A 14,197-nucleotide genomic window follows, 5' to 3' on the forward strand; every position below is an offset into this window, starting at 1 on the left:
GATTAAAAAACAATTTCTTTTCTTTTTAGCAGCCTTTGGATTAGCACGTATTTGGTGGTGGTGGTAGGAGTAGGGTTCAAACTTTATAGCACTCTTGATTGCTCAATCATAAAGTCTCATAAACATTAAAACTTTTCTTTTCGCAGTATCTTTTTTTTTTTTTTTTTTTGGGGTTATATGATGTGTTTTAAATGCGTGTATATATACAAGTGGTACTTCGTTACTTATCTCTTCCACCAAGAAGGGTAGGCGACACAGAGACCCAGTAACGGAAAACCCTCTCAGATATAGAGAGATCTTCCTCAAGTAACAGTTCAGAACACCCATCCTCTCTCCAAGGCCTTTGAACTTCTCTCTCTCTCTCTCTCTCTCTCTCTCTCTCTCTCTCTCTCATATGGAGAAATCATCAGCTGCAAAAGAATATAGTAAAGGAGCATGGACACCTGAAGAAGATAGAAAGCTTGCTGAGGTTATTGCAGTTCATGGTGCAAAAAGGTGGAAGACAATTGCAGCTACCGCAGGTGATCTTTTTCGATACATTTATCCAGGTTTTCTAGTTGGCTTTGAGAGAGCAAAAAGAACATTTCGATTCTGTGTACATCTTAAAAAAATATGGTTCCTTTGTTGTCTTCTCTCGTTTCCAGGTCTCAGTAGATGCGGGAAGAGTTGCAGGTTGAGGTGGTTGAATTATCTAAGACCCAACATCAAGAGAGGCAACATCACTGACCAAGAGGAGGACTTGATACTGCGGCTTCACAAACTTCTAGGGAACAGGTTCGCATTTAGCTTATGTCGATTGCTTTCTTGATAAATCGTTCATTTTGTTTCGCAATTTGCCTGGCGTGGGTGGTCTGATTTTTTCCCCTTTTTCTGGGTCGAAAAAATTCAGGTGGTCCTTGATTGCTGGAAGATTACCGGGTCGAACAGATAATGAGATAAAGAATTACTGGAACTCTCATTTGAGCAAGAAAATAAAGCAGAAGGAGAAGCAAAGTGAAGCCCCCAAAAGAGAAGGCAAGGAAGCTCAGAGGAGGAGGGGAGCAGAAAGGGTGAGTGTGGAAGTGAGAGAGGAGAGTTCATCTAACGGAGGCGAAGAATCCAAGACGAGCGTCGATTTTGACGTGGACGAGTTCTTTGATTTCTCCAACGAGAGTTCCTTGAATTTGGAGTGGGTCAGCAGATTTCTTGAATCAGATAAAGGCATTTGTGACGAGAGATCATGAGAGCTCAAAGATAATAAAAATTATATGTCATGTTATTGTCTTCAGCTTGTGTGCATGATGAGTCCGGAGAAAAGGCAGCGAACTTTGTCATCTGCTAATTAAAAATTTTCATTTGTGTCTGCGGGTGAAACTTCAAGCTAAGACAGCTACTAAAATATACTGGTCATGATGAGCTAAAGAAATGCAAACCACTCCACTCGGCATGCGTCGCTTTCTCTCTTATTATTTTCTGGCTATTAAATTAAATCATCTTTCGACCAAAAAAATAAAATAAAATAAAATAAAATCATCTATTGCTTTACCCAATTGAATAACTTCTTTCACTATAGTCGGAGAAAGCAGGAGGGTAAGTGGAAAATCATAGGGTATATTTTGGCAACGAGGGAAGAAATGGAAAGATGAACAATGTTCAAAAGCACTCCGTTTTTGGCTTGTAGCTGCCATTGTGCTTCCTCAGATCCTCGCGAAAAAGAAAAGTGCAAAGGCATACAGCAAAGAGGGATGGTTTTTAAGGCAAGAAAGGACCCGTCTGCAATGCTGTGGAAAATTGGCGGTGGATATAAATGCGATGATGCAAAAGTCTAGTTTGACTAAAAGGGTTTCTAATCATGTGGTGTGAAAAGAGGTCTTTGCAAAAGATGCCCCTGTATCATCCTCATGATTATTAATGGATTCGCCTGCAATAGATTAGGAACCCACGAAGATAAAACGTGCTGTGGTGAATTAACTTTGTTAAGTTTAAGGTAACTAAAACTTCATTTTAGTTTATCTGTCTACTTCCATAGTACGTTGTTGTCAATTCTCATTATGTCACTCCAAGAACTACCCGTTAAATAGAAACAGCCTGTCACTTCCAAGCATGGAAGTATTAGATCGGTGGCCCCGATTCTATTAAAAAGTATGGGATAAATCTATTAAAAGTCCTAAAACTTTAAAGAATCGCAATCAAATTTTAAAATTTATCACGAAAATGCATTTTAGTCTTAAAACTTTCAAAATATGTTATCAATTTCTAAAACTTATCAAATTGGTCTAATTAAGTCATTCTATTAATTGTACATTTTGTAAATTTTAAAATTCGATTGTACTCTTTGTAAGGTTTTATGACTTGATTATACTTTTTGAAAATTTTAAGACTTAATTATACTTTTGTCATAATTTTTAAAATTTCTAGTACCTAGGTTAAATCTCAATTTTAGCCTTTTTTATTTCATTAAAAGCTCTAATTTTATGTCGGATTCTATTTCATGCCTTAATTTTTATTTATTTATAGAAAACATCAACTTTATCCCGAGTTCCAATCTTGACCCCAACTTTTTTTTTCATCTTATAAAAAAGCACAAACTTTTACTTAGTATTCAAATTTGATATTCATCAAGTTTCCATTTATTGATGTCATTAAAAACCCGACGTGTCATTCCTTGTCGAGAGAGAGAGAGATGATATGTTGGATCTTTAATGACAACATCAAATAGAAATTTGATGGGTTCAGATTTGGATGGCAACTAAAAAGTTGATGTTTTTTATGACAAAAAAAAGGGCTCATGTCAAAATTGGGACCGATATAAAGTTGTTTTTTTTTTTTTTTTTTAATGAAACAAAAAGCTTCGGATTAAAATTGAGACCCGGTCTAAAGTTAATGCTATTTCATGAGACGTAAAGAAAAAGTTCAAAATAAAATCGGAGTTCAACCTAAAATTGGTATTTCTTCAAGGGAATTGAGTCTTGAGTGGCAAACGCATCTAGCTTTCCATCGCTTTTTACTTAATGGTCGAAGGAGCAGTCAGACACGAGATCACTTTGAAGTACAAAGGTTGGATCGAAATTTCTAGGAAGTTCAGGGTGCGTATGATAAAATTTCTGGAACAGAAATAGATTTCTAGCCAGAAATTGATTATAGAAATTGAGAAGTTAAAAATTTTAGCTTTTGATTTCTTGTTCAAATATATTTCTGGAATAGAAATATGTTAGAAATAAAAAATCAAATTGCGTTACCAAACGGATTTATGTTTTAAACCTGTTTCGGGGAACAGAGAAACAGAGAAATAGAGAAATGAAATTTTTATCATGCGCGCCCTATAATGGTGTACAAGTGGGTTCAATCTTTGACCAAACACCTCCTATTATTGAGCACATGCATGCCAAGGAAAGGCAAGTATAGATGGACAAAAGGGTCTCTATCAAATTTTTAATACACCCATCTAAGTTCAAAAATAATAGTGAATGCTCAAGAGTCAAGACTAGGAGGGTGCATCAGATGTTATTGCACCACCTACCCCACTCAATCAAGCCATGAGAAATATTTCGAGGCCAAATAGGCTTCGAGTGAACTCTAAACGATTCCATGATTTTAGGAGATACAAATTAAATCGATATCGACTTTATTAAATCACGATTCCAACTTTTGACTTCACCGGCCCCTTTTCACATTTATTAACGTGTTAATTGAGGGGAAACGCATCCATGTGATCGTTGACATGTGTCAAAGCCAATAATTAGACCATAGGACGACAAACATTGTCGAAAACACGTGAAGAAGATATGAAGGTATTTAGGCACAATAAAGCCATACTCTTGTCGATCTAGTTGAACTCATAAATGTTTAGATGAGTTAATAGCAATCTCACGCAATGTACCGCCGGACCATCAATCCTACATGCTTGTGATGCTCTTCACTCCAACCTAACATATTCCTAAAGTCACTGAAGATTGCTGATCTCTCCCTGGCCAGTTCAAAGCTTTGAAATGGATTATTCACCGCACCAGATCGCTATGAAACCATCTCCAGAGTAAGTTTCCTAGAGAAGAACCTTTTGCCACTTCTATATCCTTGTAGTTTAAACTGGTGCAGTAAAAGCTAAAAAGGCACCTCGCAATGTCATTTCAGTATCCGGCCTTAAAGCTCCATAAGGTGATAAAGCAATACAAAAAGAAAAAAGTAGGAATGATGACAATTTGCCTCCACATCAAACATGAAACCAAAAGTGCGAGGCCAGCTGACATGAACAACATCAATACCAAAATCATGTGACCCAGTACAAGTCGTGTCAAATCAAATCGCATTTTTTGTTGGAATCCTTGGCTGAAAATATTCCCACTCAGCTCTGTTTACAGCCAAATGATGAGAAAGAGACAAAAACATGTAGGAAACATGCGAGTTCTGTACTTCAACTATCATTTGTAGATGTGAATCCTTAGTCTAACAGCAGATGGCGTCTGAGTGCAATGAAGTGCGAACTTTGAATTTCTGCAAAACAAGACAAATCGATTGAGTAAAAATGGAAAAACAGGACTTCAACTATTTCAAGTCACTGTCGAACAAGGTTCAATGAATACCTTGCTTGAAATCTCATCATCAAAGAAGTTCGGGTGCGTAATCCAGCAGAGATGACAAATGTTTGAAGAAATCAAGAGTTGAATTTCCACCACGGCGGCAAATGTCCAGTTGAATTCCTCCAATAGAAAACCCATCAACAAAATGACAGCTCTTGATTTGCAATATTTTAGAATTGTAATGTGGAAACTTGACATTCTAAAATGATATCATTTCAATTGCCAACAGATCTGTCACCACTGAAAGCGTATGCCACGTGACTCGAAAAGTTTTGCCATGTCAAAGATTTGCCATGACACGGCCAAACTTCTGTGCATTATGAAACAGGCTATGCTACTTAGCTAAATCAGCACGAGTGTAGAAGAAAAACACGAATTACATAATTCGTGTTTTTCTTCTACACACTTATTATGCAAAGGAGAAAAAGGACTGATCATATGCTATGAGGAAGTTACTTACGCGTACAGATGCATCAGCAGAGGTTACTGACATTTAGTGCTATGCCATAGAACAATCATAATTAAAAACGAGCTTACCATCAAAGCCATTCTGCACCATTAAGATTGCCACAAATCAGGTGAGAAATACAGTTAAAAAGTTTTTCACATTTAAAATGATAATTTATCCATGTAACAGCGTAATTAGGTGAAGCCTTTGAAACAAAAGACTGATACAGTCAGCAATAACTTAATTTTGTTGGTGTAAAGAAAGGAAAAAACAGAATGCCCTTATGAGAAACAACAGTCGCTGGAATGCAGGACTTGGGAAGGTACCTGCTATATTAATTCTCTAAAATTTGACAGTTTCTGTCAAAGATTGCCAAGAAATTTTTGATCTTGACCAAACACCTCTTATCGAGCACATTCCTTCCTGAAAAAAAGGCAATTCAGATTCTAATCGAAATATAAGTACTTCCCTGTTGCTTGGGTACATGAAAGCCAATATAGATGGACAAAAGGTTCTATCGAATTCTAATGCACCATCTAACTTCAATAATAATAGTGAATGCTCAAGACCAAGACAGTGCATCAGCTGTTGGCGCACCACCTACCCCATACAGCCAAGCCTCAAGAATTATTTCAAGGTGAAATAGGCTCTGCTTGAACTATAAATCATACCATGATTTTAGAAAAAAGAAATGAATCTAAAATCATGCTTACAACTTCACTGGCCACTTCTGCATTTAACATATTATGCAAGGCAAAACATATGCATTTGATCGTTGACCTGTGAAAGAGCCAATAAAAATGGCGCCTGATTTAGGCCTAGGACGTCAAACATTTTGAATACACATGAAGAAGATATCAGAGTATTTAAGTACAATAGAACCATACTTCCGTCGACCTAGTTGAGCTTATAAATGTAAAAATGAGTTGGTAGATATCTCATGTAACATATCACAAAGCCAATCAATCATGCATGCCTGTGATGTTCTTCGCTCAAACTTAACATATTTTTAAAGGAACAATCTCCAGCTTTTGCTGCAGATTGCTTGTCTTTTCAGTGAAGTATTTTCAACCGAAAACTACTGTGAATACGCATCTGTGGACAGCTTTAGGTGACTGGCTGTCATGACTTACATATATAGCAGATAGATACAACTCGTCGTGAATCAGAGGATGAAACCAACTGAAGAACCATGTTCACTAGTTCATGCTTTCTTAAGAAGGGGAAGGACTGATCAAGAGTACATACAATTACTGCGGAGTCTATTGAAAGTGACAGCTCATAGCTTTACATTCATGTTTGCGTACATTTCAGTCTGAAGCTTTACTTCTGCAGTAGACAGTACTCATTTCAGGACCCAATACTTTTAAGGTCTTTAATCCATTCCATTTGTAGGAGATTTAGCTATCAATTGGCTAGAAAATTAGTATTCAGCATCCCAAAGGTTACCAGTGTAATTCCTATACTCTTTATCAAATGTTAATCAGTAATCGTCATGAAAAGGATCCGAGCAGAAGATTATCATAATTGCATTGGTCTCTTTGTGAAATGACCGAAGGACCCTGCATTGATGCAGCCGGGCATGTCACTTGGCAAAATCACTGCAAATTGTTTACTGTCAAGCAAACAGAACAATCCATCTTCAAATGCCAGCGCGTTACTGGACTGCGCGACAGTAGCAGAGCACAAAAGTTCCCAGGCAAGCACGGTTTGCAGTTTCTCCGTTTTCTCCTCGTGGATCATCCTCAACTTCAAAACTTGTAAAAAGAATTGCTTCAGACTGCACTTACATGAAAATCTGCTCTTGGCAATGTTTGGTAAACAGAAATCAGGAAGGGAAGGGGGAGAAAAAAATTGGAAACTTGAAAAGCAGCCTGGGAGATGCAAATTTCCCTGAAGATGACAGCAAAAAGAAATGCAGAGTGGATCAAAATGAGTAACTCGATACCCGGAAAGACACTTGAAAAAAACTAATTCTAACCGTATGCCGATGGGACATCACAAAGAAAAAATAAAGCACTGATGAAACTAAGGTGTAGAGCAATGCACCCGTCCTTGTTGATCATGTTGGTTCTAACAGTTGCAGGAGAATGCAAATCACAGCTTGTCCTCGTACTCGGAGGGAGGGGTCATCAACCCTTTCATGCCCTTCCTCTTGCGAATGTCAGAAACAAGCTGTGCAGCCTGAGACCCAGCTTCCATTGGATCTGAAGGCCCCAGTAGTCGAACACGCACTGTGGGGAAAGCTTGCTCAGAGGTGGTAGCCCTGAGGGTGCCGCAGAATCCAAACGACTCTATGACAGGTAGATCAGCCTCGATGTCACAGAGTGGGAGTTCCGGGCCTTTTGCATCTCTTCATACGCATGACCACGGTTCTGGCTAAGAAGAACACTGCAGATCCCTCCAAGATTTTGCTCCGGAGCTTGAATCTCAACGTAGTAAACTGGGTCTAGGAGCCCGTTCTGGCCCAACCCCATTTGCTTCAGCCCACGACACAAGTAGAATCCGCCTCCAAAAGAGAGATACTCTACTTCTGGGTACTCCTGTTTTGGTTTCCCATATCCATGGCACATCTTCATCACTGAACTTCGCCAGATATCAATCATCCGACCCCGAACTACATATGCCTCGTCAATGAATAACGAACTAATGTAATGTTCTGGCAAAACACCGAGGGGTCATTTTGAGTGCCATCCGGCATCATGCGTGAAACAAAACAAGGACACAGAGACTAAGTCATTCAGGAAGCTTTGATAAAAACTTTCTTCGAAGTGATTGATGACATAACACTTGTATTATATCACTTTTGTTCATTAGAAATTCTGAATTGAGTTTTGTGCTGGTCTAAAGTAGCGGGCTTTGGTAACATCCAAGAAAATTCCTTAAAGTACGGACGCTGCCAAATTTTATTATCATGATATCATATAAATAAATCATAGATGTTCGTGCATCAAGTGTTTTATATATATATAAAACACTTGATGAGTTTTCTTTACCATGAAGATCATCCTTATCTTGTAATCTATTGCATGGTCAAACCAATCATTGTGGTATTTATAAAAAGACGTAAAGAGGAGACAGATTGATTGACTTCTGACTTCCCTAATCCTGATCCTCGAGGAAGCTATTGCTTGAGGATTTTACCTTGTTTCTTCGGCTAGCTATCATTTTGTTCCCCTTTGACAACACCCCCACCCCACCCGGGCGGGGCGCCCAACCACAAAAAGAAAAAGAAAAAAAACTCTTTTTTCCTCACTAATGAAAGCTATTACCAACCCCCTTTTCTATGACTAAATAATAAACTAATATTGCATTAATAACTAGATAATCAATTTTTTCCTAAAATACCAACTTTTTTTTACCTTGACAGAAAAAAAAAACTTCTCTTATATTTTATGTACCTTTGTTACCAATAACTTAAAATTTACTGACCATTTTATGAAATTATCAACCTCATATGTCAGTGACTTACCAACTTTATTTGATTAAGTAACCCAATTCCAAAAGTTGGTAGAAGACACAAAATTAGATAAACATTGATGACTAACTTAAATGAGAGTTAGCAGCTTAGAATTAGTTGATCATTTAAAATTGGTAAATCATTTAAATTCAAGTAATTTCATAGAAGAGGCGGTAAATATAAGGTGTTATGAAGAAAAGCAAATAAAAAAGGGTAAAAGATAACCAGAAAAAAAAGTTGTTCATTTAAGGTAAAGAAACATGGTAATTTCTAAAAAGAATTAGTAAATTAAGCATTATGAAGAGATGCAAACAACGTTCGTAAGCAATACAATTTTTTTTTTTTTTTTTTTAAAATGGATATGTAACTCAAATGAAAGTTGGTAATTGAATTCCATTTAAATGGAGAAAAGTCTATGAGTTACACTAGTTTAGGTGGCAACATTTGAAAAGAGTTAGTAAATATAATGGATTGCTAACCAATAAGTAAAGGTTGATCATTCAATAGAAAAAGTTGCTAACTTCGAAGAAACAATTAATCTTTTGTAATTAAATAAAATGAAAGTTGTCGGTCCAAAACTAGTTCATAATGTAAAATGAGAAATGTCGCTAAATTGGTTTAATTTAGGTTGGTGATTTCATTTAAGAGCAAGGCTCCGCTTGTTTTGAGGAAAATGAATTATTTGGAAAACACTTTTGTAAAAATAATTACTTATATTGTTTAAAATAATTAGTCACTGAAAATTGTTTTTATTATCAACGACCATTTATATTTAAACATTTTTGCGGATGATGAATATATTTTTCATTGAAAAATTATTTCAAGCCGTATAAGTGATTATTTTCAGAAAAATAGTTTTCAAATCATTCATTTTCCTCAGAATAAATGGAGCTTGAGTAAGTAAAAATCATTTATAATTAATCCACATAGAAATCAGTAAGTCACTACAAAAATGGTAATTTTCAAACTATAATAAAATATTAATAATTTCACAAAAGTGTCTATGAGTTACCAAGAAGTTATTTGAGCAAAAATAATCATTTCTTTTTGTTACTCATTGAAATCTGTCAACATGGAAAAGGGAAAAAGTATTAAAAAAATTCTAAACTTATTGTATTAATATCAATTTAATTCCAAACATTTCAATTAAATCAATGTGATCTTAAATCTTTTCACGTCTTACCAATTGAGTCTATCTGGTCAATTTAGGTTGGAAATTGCCAACATCTTATGTGTATGGCGGGCACTAACATTAATTTTTTTAATAAATTTTTTAATTTTCTTTTTCTTTTTATCCTTCCATGGCTTGTGCCGGTGATTGGTGAGGGCTAGCCTAAGCTAGGGTTGATACTTTTGCAGGAAAGGGAATGTGCGCCTTCTTTTTACGGAAGAATAGGACTGTTCTCTAGGACTTTAGCATGCATCTAGATTTATTTTCATAAGAAATGGTGACGTTTTAGCTGGCATTATTGACAATAAGATCCACCTCAAAGATCCAATACATCAATAAGTCTCCACCAGATATCTGTCATGTCTAAAGGTAAGAACAATCCACAAAATATAATTATTTCATTTCCGTCGTCCATTTTGGAGTTGGCGGGGTCTCCGCATATTATTAAAGCCCATTTAGTAAGCATCAGTCACTCGTATGGATGTTATATGTCTGTAGGAAAGATAGCTTAAAACAATCATCTCTAAAATAGCCCCCTTCCGGAAAAAAAAAAAAAAAAAGTAATTTAAGGAGCCACTATCATTCTCTTAAAGTAGTGCAATGCCAGACCCAAAAAAAAACAAAGTAGCAGTGCAATGGCGTGGTCTTTAATATTATTGACTAATATAATGTCACGGATATAAATAATTCTTAATGATTTTTTTTTTTACTAGTATAAATGATGTGACAGAGCTTAATTAGATATTTAAGTTGGGTGGCTAGTGAATAATGTCGTCTACGCAAAGCACTCCTCTCGACCAAGAGCGTGATTCACAAGTTTAATGCTAAGGAACTTTTTCTATCGTGTTATGATTTGTTAAAAACTTTATTGTTTACTGTTATGAAACGTGTATAAACATATGGAAAGGTATTCATTATTTCTTTTTCCTTTTTCTTTTTTTTTGGGAATTATGTCTTCTTCCTTCTCTAAATGAAACAATATTTACATCGATTAAACATCTACTCATTGCTCATATTATTTGTGCTTTAGTTTACACGTGGATCATGTCCGTGTTTGTCTTTTTTTTTGGGTAAAGGATGTCCGTGTTTGTTATCCACTAAAGAAACGAATACCTTTTTTCTTTTGAAATATATATTTAGCACTATTTCACAAAGTAATTACTAATTATACCCAAACCCGAAGTTTTTTTTTTTTTATATATTTGGAGTACATAGATAGAAGTGTTTGTAAAGAAGTGTTTGTAATCCCCTATAGAAGTGCCGTCTTTTGATAAACGTGGATCACATCAAGATGATAAAGTCGTAGATGTACACCCCATTAAAATCACATCATTTCTTCCCTTTATCTTCCGACGGCCATGATCAAGATGACAAAAGTCATGGATGTATAAACCCCATTGAAATCACATCACTTCTTCTCTAATCTTCCGACGGCAATGATCTTTGTTCTTGGGGGGTCTAGATTCGTCGCGACTCCACTTGGATGCAGAATGAAGCATGGATAGCAACAAAAAATCATTCTAGGGTCCCTTCATGCTTTTGTTTCCAACACTCAATCGACCTTGATTCCCCAAAAATGGATTGAGCAAAGCAATACATATAGATTGAGAAGAATTGTAATCCACCTAATTGTATTGTTGGCGGAAGACGACTAACCTCTTTGATGCGCAATGAACAATTTACCTTGGAACAAATGTTGAATTACAGGTGAATTTCGAATAATATGACTTCACGATAGTCTGAATGCAATCACGAGGAAAACATCCAATTTCCATAGTGTTAATGCCGATCGTCTTCGTAAAGGAGTAATGGAATGTCTTTTTTTCTTTGATGGAAAGAGGAGAAGAAGAGAAAACAGTTTTTTTCTGAACGTTCTTTCTGCTAAGCCCAACCCAACGGTTATCTTTTGAAGTTATTTACATGACTTCCCTTGTACTTTTTCAAAAGGTGTCTCTCTATCATACATATCTATTGAATATATCATCGCTTATCTCTTGTGACTCTTTGTGTTTTGGTCGAAAGGCTATATAATTTCCAACGGAAGCCGTTTCGGCACACATATTAAAGTGTCTTTATTACTATTTAGACATGTTGTCTTTATTACTATTTATTTAGACATGTCTTTTCATATATCTAAGGAATGTCAAGAGTCGTGCTTTAAGCCTATATATAAACTAGTCTTGTAATCGTTTCAAAATAGAGAGTGAAAAGGTTTTTTTTTTTTTTTCTTCAGCAAGTAGTATATTTATCTCATTCCTTAAAGAGCTTCTCTTGTGAGAGTGTTATTAGAGCTGTGTGATTCCGATATTCAATAATTGGTATTAGAGCAAGGTTATCTGGGACCGAAAGCACGATTGCTAAGGACCGTGAGTCAAGTCTTTCGGAGCGTAGTTCTTGAAGACGGTGGTCAAGGATCATTGTTCGTGCACAGGCGGTCGATGACCGAAATGCGTCGAAGTTCTGCCGATGTACAGCCAGGGACTGTGATCGATTGGTCGAGGATCAAGGTTTCTTGGAGTAGTGTTGGGCATTATTTCAAGTCAGATGGCGGATATTTCAAATTCGACGAATGGCATTGAGAAGCTCAACAACTCCAATTACAATAATTGGAGTGTTCGGATGTAGTTTTATTTGCTAGGTCAAGATTTATGGGATATTGTTGGCGGCAACAACACCACGACACCCAGAGACGATGATGCATAGAGGAGACGGAAGATAAAAGCGGGTAAGGCTCTTTACGCTCTTGTTGTAACTGTCGAAGATGATTTATTGCCACACATTAGGAGCGTGCAGACTCCCAGGGAGGCATGGGATAACTTGGCAGCGTTATTTGCAAAGTCGAATGATGCTAAGCTACAAAGGCTGGAGAATGAGCTAAGGCTGGAGAATGAGCTGCTGTCAATGTCACAACAAAATATGACGATGAGTCAGTATTTCTTTAAAGTTAAAGCTATATGTGACGAAATTTCAAAGTTGGATCCTGCTAATGCCATCTTAGAAACAAGAATGAGAAGAATTATTATTCACGGGTTAAAGCCGGAATATAATGGTATTATTACGGCTACTCGTGGATGGGCAACTCAACCGACGTTGACCGATCTGAAGAATTTTCTAGCTAACCAAGAGACTTTAGATAGTCAAATGTCTAAGGTTTCGGTTAAGGAAGAAGAAAGTGCCCTCTTTAGTGATAAAAGAGGGTTCAAGGGCCAGAGGTGAACCGGTGCTGACAATAAAGATGGCAAGTCCAGGAAAAACCATGTTGAATGGCAAAAGCAACCAGCTCGTGAAGGATGGCAAAAACGTCCAGGAGAGTTGAGCCTTTGACTAGGGGGAGCCGGGCGACGCGATGGCCAAAGACGTAGTGGACGATGTTACGTCTGCGGCAAGGAGGGCCACTTTGCCAGAGATTGTCAAGCGAAGAAAGTTGAAGGAAATGTCGCGGCATCATCGAAGAGGAATGATTTCGATGAAGATAAGGAATGGGATTTCCAAACGTCTGTTGCAATAGTGGTGTCAAACGAGTTCGCTGCCTCTTTCGCAGTCGAGTTAAACGATGCGATGGTATTAATCTCTATAAGTGAAAAGTCGATTAATTATGATTATGATTGGATTGTTGATTCAGGGTGTTCGAGTCATATGACTGGAGATCAAGGCAAACTACCGAACATGCGTAATTATATTGGAGGATGTGTTGTTATTACTGTAGACGGCTTGAGGTTGCCGATTACTCATATTGGCGAGACGATGATAACTCCTCGGTTCAATTTACAGCAAGTTGAATCGAAAAGTGTGTATCACATGCCAAGAATGAAGAATAATTTATTGTTTGTTTCCTAGCTCGCAGACTCGGGTAATTATATGGTGTTCGGTCCACAAGATGTTAAGGTGTACCAAAGTTTGAAGCCCACTAGTCGACCAATCATGGAGGGACGTCGGTTGGAGTCCGTTTACGTGATGTCTGCTCAAACGGCATACGTAAACAAAACCTGAAGGAATGATACACCCAATTTATGGCATGCGCGGCTTGGGCATGTAAGTTATCACAAGTTGAAGGTGATGATGCAAAAGAACATGCTGAGGATTCTTCCCCAGTTGGAAGTGCAAGAAAATGTGGTTTGTGCCGGGTACCAGTACAGAAAGGCACATCAACTTCCATATGAGGAATCGTCGTTCAAAGCTTGAATACCTCTCAAGCTCGTTCACTCGGATTTGTTTGGTCTAGTGAAGCAACAATCTATTAGTGGATTCAAGTATATGATCACTTTCATTGACGACTTCTCCAGGTACGTTTGGGTTGATTTCATGAAGGAAAAATCTGAGGCGTTTATTAAATTTAAGGTGTTTAAGGAGAAGGTTGAAACTGAAGTAGATAGAAAAATTCATTGCCTATGCACCGATAACGGGGGAGAGTACACTTCCTATGAGTTTACGACGTATTTGCAAGAGTACAAGATACGTCGACAGTATACTTGTCCATATACGTCGCATCAGAACGGTGTTGTCCAGATACGTCGACATCTAGCTGAGACATGCAGGAGCATGTTGCACACAAAGAATGTTCC

General features: G+C 37.2%; 1 protein-coding gene across 1 annotated transcript; it reads left to right on the plus strand.

Moving 5' to 3' along the window:
- Positions 1 to 244: 244 nt before the first annotated feature.
- Positions 245 to 1,267, plus strand: LOC104450998 (transcription factor MYB23). The gene is made up of 3 exons (XM_010065739.3): positions 245 to 521; positions 645 to 774; positions 890 to 1,267. The coding sequence occupies exons 1-3, from the start codon at positions 395 to 397 to the stop codon at positions 1,221 to 1,223; spliced, it is 591 nt and encodes a 196-aa protein (XP_010064041.1). The 5' UTR covers positions 245 to 394; the 3' UTR covers positions 1,224 to 1,267.
- The last annotated feature ends 12,930 nt before the right edge of the window (positions 1,268 to 14,197 follow it).

Source organism: Eucalyptus grandis, chromosome 6 (genome assembly GCF_016545825.1).
Source record: "Eucalyptus grandis isolate ANBG69807.140 chromosome 6, ASM1654582v1, whole genome shotgun sequence".
NCBI lineage: Eukaryota > Viridiplantae > Streptophyta > Magnoliopsida > Myrtales > Myrtaceae > Eucalyptus > Eucalyptus grandis.